This window comes from Lemur catta, chromosome 4 (genome assembly GCF_020740605.2).
Source record: "Lemur catta isolate mLemCat1 chromosome 4, mLemCat1.pri, whole genome shotgun sequence".
Classification (NCBI taxonomy): domain Eukaryota; kingdom Metazoa; phylum Chordata; class Mammalia; order Primates; family Lemuridae; genus Lemur; species Lemur catta.
The window spans coordinates 88,016,015-88,042,918 of NC_059131.1; the positions used below are offsets into that span (position 1 = coordinate 88,016,015).

The window sequence follows — 26,904 nt, forward strand, 5'->3', positions numbered from 1 at the left end:
CAAATTGAGGGTGGGTGGGCTGTGTGTGTGGCTGCTCAAGACTGGGCACCAGGCTTGATTTGGGGTTTTGCCACAGAATGCACCTGCCCTCTCTACGTGTGTTAATAGAAACTTGTTTTGAAGGTAGCAAACTTCTGCTGTAGCATGTAGCAAGAAATAAATGAAAGAAAAAGGAAAAAAGAAGTAAAATTAAAAAAAAATAAAGGTAGCAAACAAGTGAGACCACATCTTTAAAAATTTTTTTTAAAATTAGTCAGGTATGGTGGCACCTGCCTGTAATCTCTGCTACTCAGGAGGCTGAGGCCAGAAGATCTCTTGAGACCCAAAATTTGAGGCTGCAGCGAGCTATGATTGTGCCACCACACTCTAGCCTGGGTGACACTGGGAGAACCCATCTCTAAAAAATAGTAATAAATTAAAAAAAATGAAAAAGGTAGCAGACAATTCTATTAATAAATAAAATTTCAGTCCTTCAGTACTGAGCAGGAGAACTGTTTTGTCAACATAGTCGGTAAAGGACTCCTTGGATTCCAGATCATCCTTGCTAGTTCTTATATAAAGTGCACAATTCAAAGATGTTATAAATCATCACTGCAATCTAATTTTAGGTTTCTGTCACCTTCAAAAGAAATTTCTTGCCAATCTGCAGCTACTCCCTATCTCCGGCCACTGGCAATCAACTTTCTGTCTCTACAGAGAAAGATTTTATGTAAACAAATTCATAGGATTAAAAAAAAAAGGATGATCAAATCTCCCTTCCGCCTGTGTCCAGCCCCTGGAGAGTGAAATAGACATTCTTTTCCCTCCTACAACTGAGACAAAGGTGGAGACTTTGCTCACTGTGGCTGATGTGGCCCTCACTTACCCCTGCTTCCCAGCTAAAATCAAAGAGCCAGCTAAAATTATCATCCGTGGCGTAATTACTAAGAATGGTTTTTGTAATCCTAGCACTCTGGGAGGCCGAGGTGGGAGGATCGCTCGAGGTCAGGAGTTCGAGACCAGCTGGAGCAAGAGCAAGACCCCGTCTCCACTAAAAATAGAAAGAAATTAGGGGGACAACTAAAAATATATAGAAAAATTAGCCGGGCATGGTGGTGCATGCCTGTAGTCCCAGCTACTCGGGAGGCTGAGGCAGGAGGATCGCTTGAGCCCAGGAGTTTGAGGTTGCTGTGAGCTAGGCTGACGCCAGGGCACTCACTCTAGCCAGGGCAACAGAGTGAGACTCTATCTCAAAAAAAAAAAAAAAAAAAAGTAATGAATGCTTTTGTAGCCCTCCTTGTGCTTACCCATGTTCTCCGAATTGCAGTCAGGCATGTACTTTTTGACAATGAAAAATGTAAAACACTTTTTAAAAAATAAAAATATATTAAAATGTTGTGCACTATTCGCAAAGCTCCCATTTTCAGTACCCGTATTTGGGCCAACTCCCTTCCAGTGTTGCGCTCTTGGACCAGCTTAAAGTTCAACAGTAAGGACAGGAATAAAAATAACTCAGTAGGAGTGTGTTCACTATCCAGTTGTGCCTTCAGCAACCGTGACAAACAGCTCGGCCGCTCGGTTCCTGTTTCCCGGGGTTCCCCAGCACCCCGCTCCACGCCCGCTTTGCAGAGATCGCGCCGCCCCCAGCCCCACCTTCGTGAGACGTCAGAATGACGGCCCCGCCCCTCTAAATCCGGTTTGTCCGACGATTGTCCCACCTCTTCCGGGAGCCCCGCCCCTTCGCTCTGGCCTGCACGCGCACGCGCAGACGCACGCCGGCGCTCCTTCAGAGCTCCCGCCACGATCGTGCGTCCATGCCGACACCGCCCAGTCGGCCGGCGCGTGTCCGCCCGCCGCGCCCCCAGGTTCCCGCCGCCCGCAGGCGCGCTCCCGCCCGTCGGATGCCACGTGCTCTCTGGAGGGCGGCGCAGGGGGCCGAGCCGAGAAGATGTTCTTGCTGCCTCTTCCGGCTGCGGGGCGAGTTGCGGTCCAGCGTCTCGGGGTGAAGCGTTTCTGGGGCTCGGCTCTCGCCGCTGCAGACATGACGAAGGTGAGAGGGGCGGCTTGCTCCCGGGCCTCCGCGAGGGCCCTGCCCGCGGGCGACGGGGGTTGCGCGGCGGGTCGAAGCCGCGGTGCCCGGGGATTCTGCACCAAGTTGCAAAAATCGGTTAAAAATAAAAGTTCTCCGGTTGCGGGGATCGGCCTTTCCTGGGGCCGGTGGCTGGGGGCTGCCGATGGCCCCGAGGATGCCACAGCCGGCGTTTTAGGAGGGGCGCTGGGGAACGCTTCCTTCGCCTGCTCAGCAGAGCGCCAGGTGCTGAGCTCCTTGGGCGCCAGGGGAGTAGCTCTGCTGCCGTTTGCTGAACTCCCTCTGGCCGGCTGCTGCTTGCTTCTTTCGGCATTTGTTTAGTCCTCGCAGTAACCCAAGAGAGGACGGTGGCAATTTAGTCCCCACTTTAGCTTGGAGGAAGCTCAGGTGTAGTAACTTGAAGTGTCCTCCAAGGTCCCAGAGTCAGCCAGTCCCAGGGCTCCACGCCAGGACCCTTCGCCCGCTGAAGTGGAAGGAAGGTCAAGGAGTAAGTTGCCTGGGAGGGTTTCCAGAGAAAAGGAATGTCTGTCTAGGGAAAAGGGCTTTGCAGAGAGACTCATCTTTTCGTGAAATTAAAAGAAGAGTGTCTTACAGAAGGTGCCTTCTGCACCTTTTTGAGCTCCAGAAAATTTTGGAGAAGGACACTTTAGATGCTTAGGATCTGGAAAGGGAAGTGGCTCAGGGGACCAAGCACAAGCTTGGGAGTCATCCCCGAGGACCAGAAAGAAATGACTGTCCCTGGTGAGGAATGTTGTAGATTGGGTTTGAGCTCATGTCTCCTGCCAGTGTGACAAAAGGCAGAGGGACCACAGGCCTATCCAGTGCCCCATCCTGTCTAGATGACAGCTGTGTCCTGTCTCCAGTTCTCCACTTGGCTCCATGGATTCCCCGGGAATGAACAGTCTCAGGAAAGTCAGAACCTGGCAAAGTTATCAATGCCAAGAAAACCTGTTTTCTTTGATGGAAAAGACAGAAAGGGCACTATTTGGTCTAAGTGCCTGTGTGGTTTTGTGGAAAGGAGAAGGCATCTGTATTCTCACTCATTCCTACCACACAGGGGCTCATGTGTGAGACCAGTTTTCAGTTTCCTTGTCTGTCAAGTGACTATGTGTTCTTTCCACCTCACAGAATTGCCTTCAGGCAAGCAAAATATTTTCAAAATCATAAATAGCCAGGCAGAAGCAAATACTAAACAGTACTAGGTTTGCTTCCTTATTTCAGGTATTTGGGGCCTGGGGCTTGCAAAGGAGATGAGGAAGAAGTGAGCCACTAAGTGCTTGGCAGAATGCTCTGCTCTGCCCCTGCCTGGGAAGTTGGTTTTTCTCCTTTAGCCTGTGAGTTGGCCAGAGCCCTTGCTAGTAATGGGCGGTGCAGCCATTGGCTTGACTGGGATGGCATCCCAGAATATCTGAGATTTGCATTTGAGGGTTGTAGGGGAGGAAAAACTTCCTTCTACCCTCCTTGGTTCTGTGGCTGGACCTAAAAATTAAACTGATATAAGACATATTAACAGGAGAAAAGCATACAAATTTTATTTAATATCTGTATAGGAGTCTGCTAAAAGCAAGTGAAGACCTGAAGTTGTTAGGCCCAAAAGCTTATATACCTTTTTAAGCAAAGAACATAAATTATGGGGATATGACAAGACAAGGGACTTGGACTAGGAGCAGGACATTGTGGAACAGTGACTAGGAAATATTAAAATATATGGGGGAAACCAAAGGAAGATAAGAGTTATTTCAGTAAGTTTGTACAGGTCCATTTTGGGGTCAGCTTCGAGTTTCTGGTGATAAGAATGTTCTCCTTTTCTTGGGAGAACACCTTTCTCATGGGAATTTTTATGACCTGCTTTTAGGTAGGAAAGGGAGGTCAGAGAGCCTTTCTTCATCTGCTATTTCTCAAGTTCCTTCAGCTCAAAATAATCATTACGTCAAAGCAGCGTATTTTGGGGTGGCATGTTCTGAATCTCTTCAGGCTCTAACTTGGTGATAAATGGATTTGTTTTCTTAAACAAAACGCCCTTTTGCTGTATTTGAAAGTGGAACCCTTTCCTGGGAGTCACTATGAAAACCACAGGACAAGGCCCAGGACAGGTATTGATGACAGTCCTCCTCTGGCAGGAATCTGAAACACTCAGGCAGGTGCACATGTCTTTGCCTGCCCAGCACCTGCTTCTTTGGCTTTCTTCTTCTGTCCTGGGGGAGGACATGGTTTTGGTGGAATTATTTGCTCCTTCTGGAATTTGGGAACTCCTGAACCGCTATAAGGAATCTACTCTAATTATATTCATCTTTTTTGGCTTATTTTCAGGGCCTTGTGTTAGGCATCTATTCCAAGGAAAAAGAAGATGATGTGCCACAGTTCACAAGTGCAGGAGAGAATTTTGATAAACTGGTAGCTGGAAAGCTGAGAGAAGCTTTGAACATGTAAGTGTTACCTGAGGGTTCTAATTTTTAAAGTGCCCTCAAATCGAAAGAGTATATTTTCCTATGCTTTATTGTTCAGTAGAGAAAATGCCTGGAAGTACCCGGCCGGAAACTTCTCAGCAGAAGTGAAAGTATGTGTCTGGAATGTGCTTTGGTACTTTGTGTTGCAGTATGGGTGGGTCTGCAATTCTGGGAAGTCAGATGATTTCCAGTTCAATCACAAATCTGTTGTGAAGGACTGACTGACCCAGAAGAATCTGGAAAGTACCAGATTTCCTCAGCCCACCCTCATTCTCCCTGCTCACCTTCCCACCAGCCTCTCTACCTCCTTTAACTCCCCTTTCATTGGGGGAGACAGCAGAATCCGTGGAATAGATAAAAGCAGCCTAAGGGTTCTGCTCTTTTACTGCATCCCTGGAGTTTCAAGGGCTTCTCAAATTTTAAAGTGAATCACCTGGGGATATGGTTGAGACTGCAGATTTAATTCAGTAAGTCAGTGAGGCCTGAGATCCCAACAAGTAGGGAAACACTGGAGCTGCGGATCACATTTGGCAGAAATAAAAGTGTCCACCTAAGCCATTACAACTCTATATTAATAATATTCAGATTGAGTAACAGAATTTGCATCCCCTTTCAATTACCAGTTCTCCATCAGTAGACAGAGCCTTCTCAAGTGTCTTCATTAATTCATTAATCCAAAAGCTAACCTGTTAAAGAACACCTGGTCTTTCTGACTGATGACTGCAGCCCAGAGCATCTGCTCCAGGCCTCTGGCTATGGTTGTGCAACTGTTTTGTTTGGAAATTTTCCAGGATCCTGTCTGTAGAAAACCCTCCACAGACAACCTGTAAGCCAAACACACTGCCATCAGGTTAGCCACTTAGGTTACCCCAGTGTTTTTGGTGTCTCGTGTCTTTTATTGAAAAGGTTTAAGATTCATTCAGTTCAGCCATATTGCAGTGCTCAGACCCCCGTGCGGCCACAGTGCTGCTTTCCATGGTTTTGAAATAAACTTGTGTTAGATCTAAATCGTTTTCGAGCTAGAAGTGCTGCATCTAAGAAATCTGGCCTGAGAGCATTCTGTATTTGGATAAAAACATAAATAAGGAAATCCACAGAAGCAGTTAGCAGAGTATTGTGACAATGCTAAAAGTATGTATATGTCACTTCCCAAGTGAGCAGAGCAAACTGATTTTGAAAACCACTCTTTCGTCTTGTTTTAGATCTGGACCACCTCCGAAGGCAGGCAGGACCCGGACCTTTTATGGTCTCCATCAGGTATGACATGAAGATGATGTTAATTTGGTAAACCATCGGTGAGCACCTACTAGGTGCCAAGTACTGTGGCCGCCTAGTCACACTAAAAATTTTATATTGGATTGTATAGTTTTATTCCAGTAGTAGCAGAAGAGTTATTTAAGATCATAAAGAGATCAATCACTGTCAAAAAGAGCAGTATATCTTATATTCCTCAATCTAAAGGCTTGCTTGGTCCAGCTATGGTGCTGTCTACATAGAATTATTTGCAGGATTACCCTCACTCTCCCTTTCAAACATACAAGTTATACAATGTTACCAAGACACAAAGACTTGAAGAAAAAACCCACAACCAAATTTCTTACAGTGAGTTTAGCCCTGTGCTGCGGTTAAAGTAATGGTGTGGGAGCTCAGTGAGTCTCCCCACTTGTGCCATTCCCTGCTGGAATTGAATGCTCGTAAGAAATAGTGATTGATTTGTGTATTTGTGGAACAGGACTTCCCCAGCGTGGTGCTAGTCGGCCTCGGCAAAAAGGGCGCCGGATTTGACGACCAGGAAAACTGGCATGAAGGCAAAGAAAACATCAGAGCTGCTATTGCAGGTTATTTTACTTTTTAAGTTTAATATTGATTAAGGATCACTCTTCACGATTATTTCTCAGCCCCTTTTTGTCCTTTTCCCATCAGTACCTGTATCAGATTCGTACAGAAATCCCTCATCTAAACGAAATTTCAGTTTCCCTTACTGAATGTGCTTGGCCTTACGTTAGAGGCAGGTTAGCCTATGGAATTTTACTTTTCATATTTCTGTGTCTTGTGTTTGGAGGTTTTACTACCAGTTTTTCACTCTTGTAGTAGTGACTTTAGAGTTGTATTTTATCAGAAACTGTGGTGTGTGGATTTTTTTTTTCCTTTTTGTAGCACAGCTGTAGTGTTGCCCAACTTTTAAATAACATGGAGCCATCATGTTTTACAAATAAGAGAATAATGAAGCAAGTTGTGGCATGCTTATTTATTGCTAGCCAAAGGTGTGTGGCTGTCTCCTTGTGACCTGAGGCAGATGCCCTTGACTCACTTCAGAGCTGAGCAGCAGGACGAGTCGTTCCTGAGAAGGGATTGTGCTTAAAAGATGCTTTGAAAAACATTTCTGAAACAGTGATAATTGGCTTGGTTAATCTCTGGCCCTTGTATGTTATAAATGCTTGTTAAACTTTCAAAGTTCATGTTAAGTGGTTATTTCATAACTTTTGTTTGCGAGTCTTTCCTGACCTGATCTTCATGAAATGCTGTGCTAGTAATGGCCTTTGCTCAGTTGCTTGGATGTAATTTCAGCGTCGTCATTTCCCTGTCATTTTTAATCTGAGCAGCTCTTGGTGATTGGGAAGTGTCATCAGAAAATCATCGTGTTTCAGAAATAATACTAGGAATAGCTGCCACCTCTGAGGGCTTGCCCTGCTCTGCGAGGAGCTGTTCATTTTCTCCATCAGTCTGTCCTCACCACAACCGGGAGGTGACTCGTGTCCTCATTTTACAAAGGAGGAAATGGAGTCTCTAAACAGTCAGGCGTCAGGGCTGGGATTTGTACCCCAGTCGTGGTGTTTTCTCAGCACACCACACCATACCTCTGCCTTCTGCCATTTGAGTTGTCTTTGACTGACTCCAGTTTTCTGGTTCTTCTGTCCTTTCACAGCGGGGTGCAGGCAGGCTCAAGACCTGGAGCTGTCTTCCGTGGAGGTGGATCCCTGTGGGGACGCCCAGGCCGCTGCGGAAGGCGCAGTGCTCGGTCTCTATGAATATGATGACCTGAAGCAGAAAAAGAAGACAACCGTGTCGATGAAGCTCTACGGAAGGTGATGGAAAGAAACCAGGAGGAGGGAGGTGCCCCTGGCTGACAGCCTAGCCTTTCGGATATGAGGTGCCTGCTTTTCAGTGGCTGCCACTGTGGCATGGCTTGTCCGTGACCTCCCCTGTCACCTCAGCTGTTTTCATGGTGGGATAACTGTCAAGCCCAAATGCTGCTCCTGGCTCTTGTCAGGTGCACGTTCCCCCCATGACTCCCTAGACCCCTCTGTGCTTGCTGGTTACTAGGAAGCCACAATCAGGTGGCTCTTCCAGAGAGGGAGGAACGACGTGACAGACATGGTTGTGCAGATTTCAATCCAGATAATTTCCATTGCACGGCAGCTACTGGTGTCATGCAGAATGCTGGCGCTGCACTGGTGGAGGGAGTCTGGATGCTGTCCGTCGTTGCCCTCAGGGTCTAGAGGAGGAGACTGGTCTCTCAGCAGATCATTAAGCACCTGCGACTTTCTGGCCCTGTTCTAGGCTGTGGGAGATGAGGTCCCTGTGGTCAGGAATAGACAAGATGAGACTTCTCAGTGCATGGTGCTGACAGCACAGCCGAGGGGTGGCGGTGTGAGGGGGTGATGGAGAACCTGGGCACCCGTCCCAGCTCCACTGCCTGCTCCTGGCTGAACACGTTTTTTACGTGACTGAAGTCTCTGGGCCTCGCTTTCTTCCTTTGTTTGGTGGAGCTGTGATACTGATTTCATAGGGTTCTTATGATGACCCAGGACAGAACATGCCCAGCGGGTGGCGCGTGGTAGGCCCTCAGAGCTCTCAGCTGCTATTTACTCACCTGCACAACTGTCTTTATTAAAGAGCCAGGGTCCTGAAACATGGGCCCACGTCCTTTTTCTTCTAAAGCTGATCCTTGTGTGTAGGTAGGTTGGGATGTAAAACCCTGGCCCAGGCAAAGGAAGGCAGAAAAGCCTCTAATTCCACATCAGAATCGTTGCCATCCGCTTACCTTACAGTTAGCACTTGGGGCTGTGTCATTCTGATGCAATGAGCGAGAACAAAGTGGGCCTTTCTGGGGATTCCTCTTTCCTCAATTTATGTGGTAGATTTAGAGCTTCAAAGGCCCATTAGTACAATCCCTTTTTCATGCAGCTGAGGCTCCTGAAGGGCAGGGCGTGGCCAGGCCTGCTCTGGTTCTGCTCTGCCAGGACTGTTTGCACCATACTGTCTGCCACCTGGGTCAGATCACAGAGAATGGATGTGTCAGTCATTTTTTATTTGCAGCCTTCCTCTTTTGTTTTTGGTAAGATAAGAGCCCACTCCTACCTGCAAGAGAGGTTGCCTGACAGTAGCTTTGTGCTTTCTTCTGCCAGCGGGGACCAGGAGGCCTGGCAGAAAGGAGTCCTCTTTGCGTCTGGGCAGAACCTGGCACGCCACTTGATGGAGACCCCAGCCAATGAGATGACGCCAACCAGATTTGCTGAAATTATTGAGAAGAATCTCAAAAGTGCTAGTAGTAAAACAGAGGTCTATATCAGGTAATCCAGAGTTGTGTCGTAGACTCATAGGTTGTTACAGCCAGGAGTCTTTGATATCCTAAAATCTAGCTCCCTCACTGTTCAGAGGAGTAACTTGAGACCAGAGAGATGAGGTGACGCCCCCCAGATGCCACATGCAAGTTGGGATAGGGCTCAGTTTGAGGTTGATTCTATATTAACCTTTTCTTGCCTTTGAGAGAGTGCCATGACTTTACACTATATACCGTGTGTGAGGGGGTGCAGGCGGGGGGGGGGGTGTTAACAGCTTTATTGAGAAATAATTCACATTCCATACAATTCACCCATGTAAAGTGATTCAGTGATTTTTACTATATTCACAGAGTTGTGCTACCATGACCACGATCCATTTAGAACGTTTTCGTTACCCTCAAAAGAAACCTGTACCCATTAGCAATCATACAGAGATGTATGACAGTGGGCCTCATTCTCAAGGAAGTGAGGAGGTCGTAGGAAGGACTAGGGAAGTATGTGGAGGTGCTGCAGGAGCAGAGGGAGGAGGAGAATTGCCAAAGATCAGGGAGCTTGAGCAGAGTTGGAAGGTTGCTTAGAGGTTTGCAGATGAGAGAGTGGGGCAGGGCATTTCAGGTGGGAAGCAGGTGTGCAGTGGCCCCTCAGGAAGTGCGAGGCTTGTGGCTGAGCAAAGGGAAGAGTTCAGCAGAGACCAGGCAGGGCACAACTCATTAGACTGAGACATCGCTGCACCAGACCCTCTCCAGCGTAGGTGGGTATACATCAAAGAAACACAGACGGACGGGTCTTCCAGAAGGGCAGGACTTTAATAAAACATCAAGTACTGAGTTAGTGATTAAAAGTGCCCACATCATACAGCTTTGTTTCTTTTGAAGTGATTTTGTTTTTTATCATATCTTCCAGTTTTATATTCTTTTCCCTTTGAAGTTTGGTGACCATCCCTCCATGATGCAATCCCAGTTTAATAGTTCTAACAAATAGATAGGCAAGTGCGTGGGTCTGGTTGTTGCTAGTCTGTGGGACTATAGGATTTCCCTCTTGGCCTAGTTACTGTGGCCAGAAATCAATACAAAGCCCTTTTGTGCCCCTAGCCTAGAAAGAATAGCAGTATGGTATCAGTTTCTAGTTTGCAGTAAGGACTGTTTCCATTCTGTTACCCCACTGGTCCTGTGTTTATTAACTAAGAAAATTAGTTTTCTTGCTTCAATCAAAGATTGAAAAACTGTGATAGAAACTGTGAGAATAATGTTCTGACATTGAAAAGATAGAATTCCAGCCATTCTAAAATAGCAATGAAGTAAGATATTTTATTCCAGTAGGTGACGTATAGCTTTGTCAGTTTTTTGTTTATTTGACTTTTTTTGGTCATTTTTAGAAATTAAAAAATAAAGCAATAGACCCCTTAACTATATGTAAGCACCCTTTAGGGTCTCAGAACCTTGCTAATTTCATCTCTAAATTAAACCTTAGAAATATCTGAGTAACTTGGGGGGGCGGAAAACAAGTAATAATTATTTACTTACTATCCACCATTGCTTCACATTGTATTAGGTACCATGCATAAGTTCTCTTAATAGTTCTGTAATCTTTTGATGGAGGAATCATTGATCTCATTTTATAGATGAGGAAATAGGCTCAGAAGCAAGTGACTTGCCCAAGGATATACCAAAAGTAAATAATAGAATGTAATAATTGAAGCCTTAACATGTGTGTATATTTTAAGAGCTTGTATATTATATTTTTTCATACACTGGTGAGCTTTTTTCCAAGTTATTTTATTTTTTTAACAGTATGTATGTTCACTTTTTTCCCCTTTCTGCCCTGTAGACCCAAGTCTTGGATTGAGGAACAGGCCATGGGATCATTCCTAAGTGTGGCTAAAGGATCCGATGAGCCCCCAGTCTTCTTGGAAGTTCACTACACAGGCAGCCCCAATGAAAGTGAACCACCCCTGGTGTTTGTCGGGAAGGGAATTACTTTTGACAGGTACTTCATGGCGTCTGTGCTTTGCATTTCAGTGAATGCTTTGTATGCACTTTTATTATTTGGTGCATAGTTTGATTCAAAAGCATGGTGTTTGGTTGAATGTTATGCGTTACTTTAAATTTATTAAGCTACCACCTATAAAATGCTTACTATATGTAAGAGGCTATTATGCATTTTACATATATTAGCACTAACAATACCCCTGTGAGCCAGGTATTGTGGACATTCTACAGGTAAGGAAACCATGACTCAGAGGTTAAATAATTTGTTCTAAGTCCCATAACTAACAAATTGAGTGGGAAGTCAAATTGAGGTCAGTCTGTCTTTAAAATGTCTTTAAAATCATACACTTTGATTGTCCTCTATGGCTATTAAAGGTTTCCCACATGGATAACAGTGATGCAACTGTTTGGATTATGTTGTCTTCCCTTTGCTTGCTTTTTTTAGCTGACCAGTGTAGCTCCCACTAATCTTATTAAGCCATAAATATTCCTTAGGATTGGAAGTTATCTCTGGCTATTTCAACCAAGGAGAGGCAGAGTTGGGAAAGATAGTGTAGGTCAGTATATCCCATGGAAAACATACACCATTGAATACTAGTTTCAGGGGTGCTGGAGAGTGTGAGGTATACAAAGGGTTACTTGGCAAAAAAAAAAACAAGAAAAAAAAAACTAGGTTAGATAAAGCACATGAGGTTTTTTTGTTTTTGTTTAACACAGGACTTCTCAGGGTTCAGAATATGGTACTTTCTGAATTTCCCTTTGAAGGAATCCTGATTCCTGGGAACTTTGGAAAGTGCTTCTAGAGAACCATAAAATGGTGACACCCCCTAGTACATTTTTGCACCCATTAGGAACTCTATCTGAAATATGAATGAAATATAGCTCTTTTTAGTAGCACTTGTAGGCCTGGGAAGCCCCAGTGTTGGCTGCCAGGGTGGTTTCCTTGTATTAGTAGGTCGTAGTGCCTCTTTGTGTCTTCCACCCAGTGGTTCATGCTCTCTCCTTTAAAGCAGTGGTCTCCAAACCATTTTCATTGCCACACCCATCAGTAAAAGGTTTTGAGCACATACCATTCATTCAAAATACGCATGTTTATTTATTAATATAAGTTATATGAATATACTATTGCATCAGAGTTTATATTATAAGACACTACAGCAAATAAAAATTAGAGAGTGAAAGTTAAACTGTTTTGAAATGTCTTGCTAATTAATTCTGGTGGTTTTATACTGTCAGGGGCTCATATCTGGATGCAGAAATATTTGTGCTGAGGTGAAGTTTATGGTTAATTTGAATCCACATTTGTGTTTTTTGCTAAGAATATATTTAACAAAGAGGCCTGACCTAGTCTTTGGGTTTAGCGAAGTCTTCCTTACAGAAGTGTCAGTGTTAGCTTTAGATGTAAAGGATCAGAAGGAATTAGCTCAGCAGGCACTAGGGATGAGTGTTATAGGGCAGGGAAACGTGGTGAAGGCTGCAGGATGGTAAGGAGCAGAGTCAGTTCCTGGTACTACATGCATGCTAGTGTGGTGGCACACCGGAGTGTGGATGGGAGAAGGGACGAGATATGGCTGGAGAGGTGGGCAGAAACGCGATCGTTCTGGGCCCGGTTAGATTTTTTTTTTTTTTTTTTGAGACAGAGTCTCACTCTGTTGCCCGGGCTAGAGTGTCGTGGCATCAGCCTAGCTCACAGCAACCTCAAACTCCTGGGCTCAAGCGATCCTACTGCCTCAGCCTCCTGAGTAGCTGGGACTACAGGCATGCACCACTATGCCTGGCTAAATTTTTCTATGTATGTGTTTAGTTGTCCTTATAATTTCTTTCTATTTTTAGTAGAGATAGGGTCTTGCTCTTTCTCAGGCTGGTCTCGAACTCCTGAGCTCAAACAATCCGCCCGCCTCGGCCTCCCAGAGTGCTAGGAGTACAGGCGTGAGCCACTGCACCCGGCCCCCAGTTAGATTTTGGACTTTGTTTTGCACTAAACAGTTGGACATGACTGAAGGTTTTCTAGCAGAGGGAATGACATGGAGTTTATATGTACAGTAAAATTCACCCTATAAGTGTTCAGCTCCATGAGTTTGAACATATGTATGCACCCCTGCAACAACACCACTATCAAGAAAATAGAGCATTTCCATCACTCCCCTGAAACTCTCCTGTGCCTTTGTGTGCCCCCCACCCACTGCCCCAGACAACCAATCCTCTTTCTGTATTGTAGATTAGTTTTGCCTATTCCAGAAATTCACATAAATGGAGTCTTTCATGCCGGGCTTCTTTCCTTAAACATAGTATCTTTGAGATTTAGCCATGTATTGGGCATCTCAGTCATTTGTTCCTTTTTATTGCTGAGTAGTATTCCATTGTATAGAAATACCAAATTGTGTTTATCCATTCATCTGTTGATGGAAAGTTTGAGTTGTTTCCAGTTTTAGGCTGCTAGGAATAAAGTCAAGAGCATCTGTAAGCCTTTGTGTGGACGTATGTTTTCCTTTCTCTAGGGTAAATTCCTGGGAAAAGATCCACTGAATTGTATAATAACTACAATGTTTAACTAAACTTGCCCAAAGTGGTTATACCATTTTGCATTTCCACTATCAGTGTACAAGTGTTCTAGTTGTTCTGTACCCTCCTCCATATTTGATATTGTCAGTCTTCATAATCCTAGCCATACCAGTGGGTATGTAGTGAACCTCTTTCAGGTTCAATTCACATTTCTCTAATGACTAAAGATGTTGGATATTTCTAAATGTGTTTATTTACCATTAGTATATCTTCTGGAGTGAGATGTTTGATCAAATCTTTTGTCCCTTTTTTATAAGAGTGTTTGTCTTACAGAGTTGTTTTTAAATATATTCTCAATACAAATCCTTTATCAGATGTTTATGCAGTTATGAATATTTTTTCCCAGTCTGGGACTTGCCTTTTTTTTCAGTAGTGTCTTTTGAAGAACAGAAGTTTGTGATTTTGATGAAGATGAACTTGTCAATTTTTCTTTTACGGCTTATGCTTTTGTTCTAAGAAATTGTCTATGCCAAGGTCTGTGTTTTCCTGTGTAAGTCTTTATGCTTTTTAAGTCAGTTTTAGCTTTTAGGGCTATGATTTTGAGTTTTTGTGTATGATGTAAAAAGGCATTGAAGTTTTGTTTTTTTGTTTTTGTTTTTCCTTTTCTTTTCTTTGTGGATATCCATTTATTTCATCTCTGTTTGCTGAAAAGACTGTCCCTTCCCCATTGAACTGTCTTGGCATCATCATTGAAAATCAATTGCCCGTGTAGTTGTAGGTCTGTCTCTGACTGTGTCCTTTCATCAATGCCTTGTGACCAAGAATCTTAAAATTACTGCCGCTTTGAGTAGGCTTGAAATCTAGGAATATGCTCTTCTTTTTCAGAATGACCTTGGCTAGGTCCTTTGCATTTTCATATAAACTTTAGAATCTACTTGTTTTTTACACAACAAAAGCCTACTGAGATTTTGATTGAGATAGATTATTATTAATCTTTTCTTTGTAAAACTTGGTTGTCTGTGTAGTTAATCAAAGGGGTAAGACCAACATAGGCACACCTGTTAGGAGACCTGGCAAACATCCAGTGACAGAGGGTGGTAGCATCAACTAGGGTGGATGCAGCAGAAAAAAAATGGATAGATCTCAGAGAGATTCAGAAGGTGAGCAAAGGTAATTGCTGGTCTTTGAGGGCAGTTGTGAGGGCAGTTCCTCGAGTCGTAAGAATGAATAGAGAGCCTAACTTCCAGAAGAAGCCTGGAGATACACGTGGCAAGTGGGTAGAAGAAAAACTTTGTGTGCACCAACATGCTCCATCTGCCCATGGGGTTGCCCCCATTTCTTTTCTTATTTTGAGCCAGTGGATACTGTTTCATTCTAGATGTAGGCCGGGCATGGTGGCTCATGCCTGTAATCCTAGCACTCTGGGAGGCCGAGGTGGGAGGATCGTTTGAGCTCAGGAGTTTGAGACCAGCCTGAGCAAGAGCAAGACCCCGTCTCTACTAAAAACATAGAAAAAATTAGCTGAATAACTGAAAATATATAGAAAAAATAAGCCGGGCATGGTGGCACATGCCTGTAGTCCCAGCTACTCGGGAGGCTGAGGCAGGAGGATGGCTTGAGCCCAGGAGTTTGAGGTTGCTGTGAGCTAGGCTTACACCACGGCACTCTAGCCTGGACAACAGAGTGAGACTCTGTCTCAAAAAAAAAAAAAATTCTAGATGTACATGCTGACCATTCAGTTATCAAATGCTTCTGAAATAAATGAGAAGTTAGACCTGATTTCTAAGGATAGCAGACCTCAGCAGGGAATAGACATCTCTCCAATGAGTCACCAGGGCAAGTCAGCAGCAGATCTCAATTATGACTCAAAGTTGAAGCCCCTGGCTCTGTGCCTGCCCAGTGAAGCATGTCGCTTCTGGATTCTTACAGAATAGAAGCAGAAAAGTCACTAGTTAGAAACCTCTTTGGGAAAAGTAGTTTGGTGTCTTGCTGATTGCTCATTAATACCTCACCCAGCTGTCGTGTTGTACCGTCTCTGAGGCTTTGTGCCTGTGCCTCATTCGGGTTGTATTTTGCCATCAGCAGGATGGAGCACACCTTGTACGGTATCAGAAGGAAACGTTATCCCTCTATTTTTGTGTAGGTTTGAGAGGAATGCTCCCAGTCTTTTAGGAGCTTGTCAGTTTTCCTTAATAGCTCATGGCCTTCAGGTTCAATAAATTGATCAATTCTTAAAATTTGCTGAAAAGACGATCTGTGTAGGTGTCGGGAGTTAATAAGATAATACAAAGATGGAATTTGTGCAGCATTGATTTTATGATATAATGTTTCTAGTGGCACTGGTGAAATTTCATTCAAATAGACATAAAATGAGCTAAGACACTCATCTGTATTTCTGGAATTTTTTTATATCTTTTGTAAAGAGTACAATATCTTTATGGAAAATGTTGAGGGGCCAGGCAAGGTGGCTCACACCTGTAATCCTAGCACTTTGGGAGGCTAAGGTGGGAGGATTGCTTGAGACCAGGAATTTGAAACCAGCCTGAGCAAGAGTGAGACCATGTCTGTACAAAAAATAGAAAAAGTAGCCAGGCATGCACCTATAGACCTAGCTACTCAGGAGGCTGAGGCAAGAGGATCACTTGAGCCCAGGAGTTTGAGGTTGCAGTGAGCTATGATAAGGCTACTGCATTCCAGCCTGGGTGACAGAGCAAGACCCTGTCTCAAAAAAGAAAAGAAAATATTGAGCTAATTCAGATTCTAAATTTAGAAATTTGACTTCTTTGGCAGGTATATGCTGCTTTTATGTGGCAGTTAACCCTCGGTTTATGTATTCTTTCTTAGGAAAGTGATTTTGGCCATCTTCTTTGCTATTAATGTTGCACATTGTCCTTTTCCCCATAGTGGTGGTATCTCCATCAAGGCTTCTGCAAATATGGACCTCATGAGGGCTGACATGGGAGGAGCTGCAAGTATATGTTCAGCCATCGTGTCTGCTGCAAAGCTCAATTTGCCTATTAATATAATAGGTAAGTGGGGCAAGGGAGTCTATCTTGGAATCCATTCAAATGGCAGAACTGAGAGAGCAGACATGGTTTCCCCTAATCTGAAAAGATTGTGAAACTATTTTTGAATAGGTTTTCATCAAGCAGAAGCTTTCTTAGCTCGGGTAAGTGTTTTACTGTCTTGAGCTGATTAAGTTAAATGTGTTTTGCAACCAGTGGGCTGTAACTAGAATTGATTTTTTTTACTTCTGCAAAAAGTGGTTAGCAGTTAGGAGCATATGATGTTGAGGTTGTGGTTTACTCTAGTAAAAATTGCTCAGCGGTTAGTGGAAGGACATTGCTGGCTCATTTACTGATTGCCTCATAGGATTGTGGCTGAGTAAATGGCAAGATACACAGAAAGTGCCTGGGACAGAAAAAGTGCCCAGGATGTGGCAATTCTTAGTCTCCTAAGATGGAGACACAGTGTGGAAGTTTGTAGCATTGCTTATACCCATGCTGCAGAGGAGCAGGGAGAGAGACTTAGGTTAAATGACAACCCCAGTGTCACATCTGTTGTACGGAGATGGTACAATTAGAACCCAGGCCCTGTCTGACCTGCCCCCCGCCTTTTAATATCGTAGTCCTTTTTTCCCCAAACTATTTGAAAGTTGCAGACATTATGATATGCCTCCTAAGAAAGTGGATTTGCTAGATAATCCCATTATCCTTTCCAAAGATTAATATAGTAACCTAACTCAAATTTCCCAGCATGTAAAAAATGTCCATTTTATTTATTTATATTTAGTTTTTAAAACCAGGAGCCAATCAAGTTGCCATGTCCCTTTAGATCTCTTTAACCTAGAACTCTTTTCCTGCCTTTTACTCTTTCTTGACATTGGCAGTTTTAAAGGGGCCAGGCTTGTCTCACCATGTTCAACAATTTGGATTTATGTGATTGTTTCTTCTTGATTAGAATCAAGTTAGACTTTGGTGAGAATACTACACGGGTGATGTGTACATCCTGCTGCTGACACACATAATGTCAGTTGTGCCCTTAGTGATGCTACATTTGATCACTTGGCTAAGGTGGCATCTGTGTCTGGCTCACTTATGATAGCTCATTGGTGGCCTCCTGTCCCATGAGTGGTGTGTTTGGACCCAGCATGTTCAGTGTTACTTCATATATTCTTTCCAATAGGTTTGGCCCCTCTTTGTGAAAATATGCCCAGCGGCAAGGCCAACAAACCTGGGGATGTCGTCAGAGCCAGGAACGGGAAGACCATACAGGTTTGTAAGTGGAAGAGATAGCACTCCCCTTTGGGAATGCCTCACAGAATCGCATAGTAGCCACATAACCACAGCTTGAATGGGCGCAGAGCCCTGGCTCCATGTTCTGGAGGGTGGTGTCTTTAGTGCTGAGTAGCTTTTCTTGCAGAGTCAAAAGTATCTCTTTCTGGGAATTTTAAGTATGTTTTTCCTGCCTTATTTTTCCTCCCACTTCTTGTGTATATACACACAAATTATCGTGAATTTGTAGCCAGCATGCAGAGCATGGCAGAATGATAAAACCGTGGGCTATTTTTTGGACGTACCTGTGCCGTGAATAACTTTTTTCCATTTTAGGTGTTCAGTTGGAAAACACTGCCCTACATCATGGGCTCTGCCCTTGTGGGTGTGTGGCAGCAGGTCCTCCGTGTGGCATGTGCACATGTTTGTGCACAGGCTGCCTGTGACGATGGCCCTTTTTAAGTTCCCTAACCTATTTGTTTTCAGAAATCTTTACATTTTTCCCCTTCTTGTTATACATTTGTTGCTAAAATGGACCAGACATTTTTCTATTTATTTCATCTTCCAAAGTCATCAGCCTTAGGTCATCATCTCTGGTACAGGGATTATTAAATTGTATTTGCTCTCCAGATTAGATATGTTCATATTCCTGTTGAAGTGTAAGTGTGTAACTTGATAACAAACGTCATGGTAGCTTTATCCCACTCTGCAGTCATGCGCTGTTGTGAGGGTCAGTTTTCGTATTCATTACTTGTGCTGTCTTAGCCTTTCTGTTTTTGATCTTCCTCTTTGCAGATCGATAACACTGATGCTGAGGGGAGGCTCATACTGGCCGACGCGCTCTGTTACGCGCATACCTTCAAGCCCAAGGTCATTATCGATGCCGCCACCTTAACAGGTTAGACCACGTGCTCGCCCTGTGCTTGTTCGCAGGAAGTCTTGTTTGTTGTGTGGAGTACACACACCGTGCTCATGGGATCATTTAACCGAAATTGGGCTCAGTCCATTGGCATTCAAAGATCTTTCGCCAGGGGAATTGTTCTGTGTTGTAAAAATGTTTTGAATCTTAGGTTGGTTGTTTTAAAAGTTTCCAGGATATATCTTTTAAAAAAATAACAGGTGGATCAGGTTGGCTCATCTAGAGTGACATCTAAAAATGATATTAAGAGGTGTTTTCTGTTACAATTACCATTTGATCCAGATCTGAAAAGATTAGTGATAAATCCCAAAATCAATAGCTGGCTTTCTTTTTTTTTTTTTTTTTTTAACTAATTGTAATATATCTGATGTCCACTGAGTTTTTGGAACTTTTTATACTTGATGTTATAAAGAAATGAAAACATTTTGCGGGGAGTAACAAGGTCCTCATTTAACAGAAGCAGCCCGAAGGTCAGGCTTGGGTGTGACTCCCAGCTATGCCCCTGTCTAGTCAACTGGTTGGCCCTGGGCAAGTTCCTCACCTCCTTGAGCATCAGTACTTGGAGATAATTCCATTTGCCTTGCAGAGAAGATTGGGCAGAGTCTTTGGAAAGCCTCTTTAATACAGCACCCACGTGTGGCAGGTGTTCAGTGAAGACAGGGCGTGACTTTATTGGCCCTGCAGGGCAAAGAATGCATTCCTAAAGGGCTGACAAATAGGTGGTGCCTTATTACAAAATCCCAGCGTTCACAATCTTTCATCCAAAAGTTCTCTTTCTAGGAATTCATTCAGTCTTTGCCTCTTAAGATTAAAATCCAGGTCATTTTTCATCCTTTGGTTTTAATCTCTCCCTGGTCACGTGAGCCTTACTTTAGTAGAAATCATTTCATGTTCCCTTTTATACGTGGATCTCAGAGTAGTCCACAGATCTACTGCTAAGAGTCCTTTTTTAAAGCTGGCATTATAGGGTGTTCATGGTTTTTGGCCTCCCTATTCAGTTTAGCAAACACTTTAAGCTGAAAGGCAGAGGTTCTAGGGCAGAGGACTGGGGGCACTGGCAGTGAGGTAGGTGGTGGTCTGCCCTTTCTGTAAGTGAGGAAACACAGAAGATAGAAACATCTAAGTTTCATAACTTAAAAATAATTTTCATAAATGCCACCTGGGAAGTACTTTTTCCCAGACACTTAATATCAGGACCCCATATCCCCCTTTTTCCCAATTTGAGGGTTTCAGAAGGTGGGAAAGTTGGCCCCAGGTGACTAAGGGTGACCTGATGAATGAGCCTTTAAATAGCCCTGGACATCAGCCTAGTTGAAGGCTGTTAATAGTTCACTTCAGTTTCCCAAATACTAAGTCCTTTCTGAGTTCCAGAAGCTAGGGTTCAAAGGGGAGAATAGGCCAGGCATGGTGGCTTATGCCTGTAGTTCTAGCACTTCGGGAGACCAAGGCAGAAGGATGGCTTCAAGACCAGCCTGGGCAGCGTATAGCAAGGCCTCCTCTCTACAAAAAATAAAAATATTAGCCAGACATGATGGTGTGCACCTTTAGTCCCAGCTACTCAGGAGCTGAGCCAGGAGGATTGCTCGAGCCTAGGAGTTTGAGATTGCAGTGAGCTATGATGACGCCACTGTACTCCAGCCTGGGTGACAGAGTGAGACTGTGTCTCAAAAAAAAAAAAAAAAAACCAAACTAGAGGAGAGTAAGAGCCAATTTCCAACCTCAAATTCTTGAGAGGAAGTACAGTCTTTAGAGGTAGAAGATCTGATTTTAGAATTTGTCCTTCCTCTTTTTTTGTTTTTTTTTTTTTAAGACAGAGTTTCGCTCTGTTGCCCAGGCTAGAGTGCCGTGGCGTCAGCCTAGCTCACAGCAACCTCAGACTCCAGGGCTTAAGCAATCCTTCTGCCTCAGCCTCCCGAGTAGCTGAGACTACAGGCATGTGCCACCATGCCCGGCTAATTTTTTTTTATATATATATATTTTTAGCTGTCCAGATCATTTCTTTCTATTTTTAGTAGAGACGGGGTCTTGCTCTTGCTCAGGCTAGTCTCGAACTCCTGACTTCGAGCAATCCTCCCGCCTCGGCCTCCCAGAGTGCTAGGATTACAGGCGTGAGCCACCATGCCCAGCCTGTCCTTCCTCTTAATAGCATGTAACTTTGGACTAGGCTTTAGTTGTCTCATCCATAAATGGGCCATAATAGCACTCCATTGACAAGAGGGGTTTATGTGAAGATTAAATGAGATGATACAGGTTGATGGACCTGGCTCAGGTACATCATAGACACTGAAGAGATGTTATTGTCCTTTAAAAGTTGGGTCTGTACCCAGACTGTAGGAGCAGTGACACGTTCAGGGATGACCATCCAGTCATGCTGCTTCTCTTCATTTTCCTAACTCATGGTTGTAGTTTAGGATTGAATGAGTGTAGTGACATCCTCACTTTGCTTGGAGCTTTGGTGTTTCTTCCAGAGCAATTCTGGTAACATCAGTTGGTGAGCACCTCAACATGGGGCTCCAAATGTGCCTTGTAAATGAAAATGGAAGGAACACCTCTGCTGTTAGTAATTCTGAAATTGGTGGTGGTAACAGTTCTGAAATTATAAAAAATAAATTAAAAAAAAATGACGATGGCTGCATCTGTACTGACCATGTGTACATGGACTTTTTTCCCTTTCAAAGATTTTCGATCCACAGTTGGTTGCATCCATGGATGCAGAATCTCTGGATACAGAGGGCCAACTGTATATAGTAGTATCTTTAAGTTTCCATTTTCCTTGGATGAGATGCTAATGAGTAGTTTCATACAAAGCCACAGTTAAGGAATGAGGAGCAGCCTGGACATACTTTGCATTGCAGGGAACAGATGCCACCTTGTCACAGCTATAGAATTTCACCCCACTTCAGTGCTGTCTCCTCTGACATTCCGCATGCGTGTCCTAGTACTAATGGTACTGGATTGTCCTAGTAGTGAAGGGTAGTAAGTTTTACTTTTTCCTTTCAATAAATACTTACTGAGTTTCTTCATGCCAGGCAGTGTGCTAGGCCCTGAGTATATGCTTAGGAATCAGATGCGGGCCAGGCAGATAGTGAATGAGAGTGCTGGGAGCTAACACCCAAACCAAAGAAGGCAGCACTTAGCTGCTGTGCCTGACTGTATACACAAGAGAACCTGGGAATCTGGTTTTTAAGTTGATTTTTTAAAATATGCTAATTAATTTAAAAAGATAAGTCAGCCAATGGGACACAGCTTTGTTAGAGAAGGAAATAATAAAGATGAAACAAATAAATATGACACAGTCATAACAGGGTTTTTTCTTTTTTCTTTTTTTCTTTCCCAAAATGTATTAAATTCTTGTAGTGGGTACTTAGTATGACATGATTAAAATTGCTGAAAATTAGAGATGCCTCAGTACTGGCAATATGTAAATTATGATACTGCCAGCCAATGGACTGTTTTCAGATCATTAAAAAATACTTTCAAACATTTATTTACAAAAAAGGAAAACACTTTTAAAGCATAAAAGGAAGAACACATGCTTTAACACATATAGTATGGTCTTAATTATTTTTTGAGAAAAGTTTAGAAGAAGGCTGGAAGGAAATACCAAAAGTAGGTAACAGTTATCCCTTGGATGAGATTATTGGTGATACTTGATATCATTTCCTTTTTTGTGTTTCCTAAATACTTTAAGGTGAATTCTAGCTCGAGAAACATAAAAATATATTAAGTATGAACAGTAAAGACTGTCTAAGCTTATCTATTTTTGAAAATGAGGGAGCCATTAAGCAGTGTTAAAGGCTAAAGTTTTGTTCTGAGTGGCAGAGGAGACCATTTTGCCTGGAGAGATTGCAGTTGACCCGAGGGCTTGTGTCTTACAGGTGCCATGGACATAGCTTTGGGGTCAGGTGCCACTGGGGTCTTTACCAATTCATCCTGGCTCTGGAAGAAACTGTATGAGGTAGGAATAATATATATGGATCTAAATTATGGTGATGAATAAATTATTCTGGCCTTAGAATGGTAGATTCCTTTAATCCCTGTGTTAAAGTGATTTTTATGCTTTTGATTTGCCTTTGAATTGAAGGTGAACCATAGCAATAAACTTGATTCAGTGGCTTTGGGTTTTCGACAAATGCTCCTAAAGTATGGGTGTGATACGACCTTGCTCTCCCTAGTGCCTCAGAATGATACGAAAACCACTCATAAGTAACATGGCCATGGCTTGCAATCTCTGAGGTAGAGAAAGTTATGAGGACAGCCTTGTGGAGAAGGAGCACGCTTTTAATGACTGCGTGTTGTGAGTTGAGCAGACAAGCTGTGTAAGGGAGCTTGCCCTGCGGGGGTGAGGACATCTTCTGACCCCCGAGCTCTGTGCCTCCCTCTGACCTTTCACAGCCAGCCTATTCCAAGCAGTCACCTCTCATCCTCCCCCCCCCCCCTCTGCCATTGGCTTTCTCCTGCCTGCACCACTGTTAGCCTAACTCAACCTCAAGACAGCATGTGACTCTGTGGCCCCTCGGTGATACCCGGCTATTGGCTTCTGTGGTAGTCTCTCTGGGCTCCCTTCTCCTCTGACTGTCCTGCTTCCATCTCCTTGGTGGGCTGTTCCCTTTGTCCGCCCTGTCGGCTTGTGTTCAGTCCTTGGCCACAGGCTCTTTATATGCTCCGTGGTCCTCACCGGGAAGCCCCAGCCAGTACGTCTGCTGCTTGTCTCTCCTGAGCTCCAACCCCTGTGTGTCCACTCTGCCGCTCACGCATTCGTTCATTCTTTCAATGAATCGTTGGGAGCTTTTTATGTGCCAGTGGGGAACAAACAAAGTGTTCCTGAATATATTTCTCGAGGTTGGTTTAAGATCCTAGACTGTTTGCCCTTCACATCTGTCCTCTTGTCATTTGTGAAGCCCCCACCCCCGACCTCAGTACTCAGTACTGCAATAATACTCAGTCATTTCCTTCCAGGCCGGGCCAGGTACCTCTTTTCTGGGGCCTCTCCTATACCCAGTGTCCCTTTTTATCATGACACCCACAACATTTAAGCTTTTTTTTTAAAAAAAAGAATCAAAGTTATGTGTGCATAAACATTATTTAAGTCAACAGTCAGCAGCCTACAGTCTGTTTTCCTAGAGGCAGCCGCCTCCAGCCCTTAGCTGATTCATCTGGCATTTATGTCCTAAAATAACAGCTTATATTGCCATATTGATTTTTCACTTTCTGGATCTTTGAATTCTTCCCGTAGTGAGTTTAACAGTCTCTTTATGTATCTGTTTCTCCTGCTAGCCTGTAGGCCCTTTCCTGGCTCAGATATTAATACTTTAGCACACCTGGTGGTGCTCAGTAGAAGTTTAGTGAATGATGAATGAATGAATGAATGAATGAGTAAATGATAAGTGAATGAATGAATGAGGTCACCTTGTCTCAAGATCTGCTCTTCAGGGAAGCAGGTCCAGGCATGTGTTTCGCAGCACACTGAGGTGACCAGCCTCACAAAGACTTTTCTTTCACCCTAATCAAACCCACAAAGCCTGTAATTTTAGTTTGATGATTTTAGCAAATGCCCTGTGGATTTGTAGGATTGCGGCACAACATTCCTATTTCATTTATAAGTCTTAAGTCTTCTAATGAACTGACACGGTTCTGAAACGTGTTTTATAATTTCATGTGTTAGAGTAATAGGTTATAAAAACTTTTTTCTTCAGCATTGAGCCATGTCAGTGCCATGAATTTCCCAGAACCTACTTCACCAGTCTTACAACTGTCATACCTATTTCTTTAGGCCAGTATTGAAACAGGGGACCGTGTCTGGAGGATGCCTCTTTTTGAACATTATACAAGACAAGTTGTAGATTGCCAGCTTGCTGATGTTAATAACATTGGAAAATATAGGTATGTAAAATAAGCTAAATGTACATTTTTACAATCATCATTGGTTGCCAACATGACTATTTTTAATTTTATCTCCTTTACAAAAAGTTTAACTATCCAGTTTCCTTTTGATATAGTGTTTGTCTGCTTTTTGATATCTTAAATTTTCAGGATATTTTTCTAACTGGTTTCTAACTGGTTCTCAAAATTTTGTATGTTTTTTAAATCTAAAGGTCACTTTAGATTTGGAAAATGATAAGGAAAAGAGATGGAAAATATGAGAATTCATCACCATAATATAAAAGAATCTTGAATTTATCTTTTACTGCTTAAAGCTGTATCTGAAAATAGATATGCTGAAAGTGATTTGTGGATTACCTCCCTTTTTTTTTTTTTTTAATTGCCCGGGCTAGAGTGTAGTGGCGCGGCCTAACTTGTTGTAACCTCCAACTCCTGAGCTCAAGCAATCCTCCTGACTCAGCCTCCCGAGTAGCCGGGACTACAGGTGTGCACTACTGCGCCTGGCTCATTTTTCTATTTTTAGTAGAGAAGGGGTCTTACTCTTGCTCGATCTGGTCTCGAACTCCTGAGCTCAAGCCATCCTCTCGCCTTGGCCTCCCAGAGTGCTAGGATTACAGGCATGAGCCACTGTGCCCAGCCTGGGTTAAGTTCTTATTAGGTCCTGTAAGCTTGACTCTTGTTTTCTGGTCATAGAACCTACTTAGCAACAGTAGAAAATATTAATGAAATTTTCAATGCACATTTAAATCGGGTTAAATAATGCTTTTTATCTTTCTCTTCAGGTCTGGAGGAGCATGTACAGCTGCAGCATTCCTGAAAGAATTTGTGACTCATCCTAAGTGGGCACATTTAGACATAGCAGGTGTGATGGTCAACAAAGATGAGGTTCCCTATCTGCGGAAAGGCATGACTGGAAGGCCCACGAGGACCTTAATAGAGTTCTTAATGCGTCTCAGCCAAGAGAGTTCTTAGTTGAGATACTCAGACATTTCTTTATTCTATCTTAAATTGGACAGTTCAGCTTCAAAAGATTTTTGAATGAATGGATGAAAATCTTTTAAAGGAAACAAAGGATGGTATTTAAAAATTAGAACCCCAATGAGATTTGTATTCCTTGATTTATTTTTTCATTTTATGCAAAGATTTATAAAAGTAAAGTGAATGTCTTGCTTGGCAAGGATTTTTAAGATACTCAATAGTGATGATTAATTTTTATGAAATTTCCTAATCACTTCTCAGAGTATATGTTTTTAATTGAGAAGCAAAATTGTATTTCAGATTTGTGATGCTAGTAATGTGAGCAAACTGAAAGTTACTATGCGGTTGTGAGAAATGATAAATCTAACTTTCTGTGCTCTGTGGTGTGGCTCTGATATTTACTTATATACTACTGCAAACCCAGTAACTTTAACATAACATGTCTCTTCTGGCTGTGTTATGTGTACTAAGTAATTAAATGGGGCACAGTGATAAAGGTATTTTCTCAGTGCTAGTAATCACTTTCGGACACTCAGTGATTGAACTTATCAGTTTGTATGACGGCCTGGCACGTGATTTCCAAAATGAGTCAGTCATGAAGTAATCATATAAACCAACAGTTGCAGACTTACCATCTGCCAGGGATTGTCCTAAGTGTTTTGGGGGATTAAATCATTGAATCCTCACACTAACCCAATGAGGCAGATACTGTTATTACCCCCACTTGACACATGAGGAAAATGGGGCACGAGAGAGGTTTAGTGACATGCGGGCAATGTCATGGAGCTAGTAAGTTGGTAGCAGAGAGAGTTTAACACATTGACTGCCACACTAGAAAAAAAAATTTTCCCTTGGTCCACAGTGTTTTATTACAACAAAATGATCCTTCCTAATTTCTTTTTCTTTATTGTTTTCTGTGAGTGAGTTACATGCAACATAATCCATGCTTTTAGAATCAAATTGTCAATATTAATTGTAACAATAAGAACATCAACAAGTAAGATTTTCATGAACCAACTGCAGGGTTTTGCCTCACTAGGCCCTGGGGTCAAAACTAGTCTGAGTTAAATACAGCTCACCTAGCAGTCAATGTGTTAACCCAGCTGGTCTCCTCCAGAGCGGGCACGCTGCATCAGTAGGCTGTAATGCTTCCTTTTCAGTTCAGTGACTTGCGTGGGTGTGGAATTTATTTGAAATCCTGGAATAAGAAACAAGACCATAAAAGGGACTGTCTATAGGTGAACTATTTGTAACAGAATTCCATTTGTATAGATTTAGAA

At 43.1% G+C, this 26,904-nt stretch overlaps 1 protein-coding gene across 1 annotated transcript; it reads left to right on the top strand.

The window, feature by feature from the left end:
* Nucleotides 1-1,817: 1,817 nt before the first annotated feature.
* LAP3 (leucine aminopeptidase 3) lies at nt 1,818-26,001 on the top strand. Its single transcript, XM_045550430.1, has 13 exons — nt 1,818-2,029; nt 4,379-4,494; nt 5,718-5,772; nt 6,248-6,353; nt 7,442-7,601; nt 8,925-9,089; nt 10,908-11,066; nt 16,475-16,599; nt 17,756-17,844; nt 18,640-18,742; nt 22,642-22,721; nt 24,537-24,646; nt 25,429-26,001. The coding sequence occupies exons 1-13, from the start codon at nt 1,928-1,930 to the stop codon at nt 25,616-25,618; spliced, it is 1,560 nt and encodes a 519-aa protein (XP_045406386.1). The 5' UTR covers nt 1,818-1,927; the 3' UTR covers nt 25,619-26,001.
* Nucleotides 26,002-26,904: the final 903 nt, after the last annotated feature.

What these genes read in the sequence shown, in the direction of transcription:
- LAP3 (XM_045550430.1), top strand. Translation starts at nt 1,928, where the DNA reads ATGTTCTTGCTGCCTCTTCCGGCTGCGGGGCGAGTTGCGGTCCAGCGT. An exon ending in CTGAGAGAAGCTTTGAACAT is followed by an intron (nt 4,495 to 5,717) that starts GTAAGTGTTACC and finishes GTCTTGTTTTAG; the next exon opens with ATCTGGACCACCTCCGAAGG. An exon ending in AAAACAGAGGTCTATATCAG is followed by an intron (nt 9,090 to 10,907) that starts GTAATCCAGAGT and finishes TCTGCCCTGTAG; the next exon opens with ACCCAAGTCTTGGATTGAGG.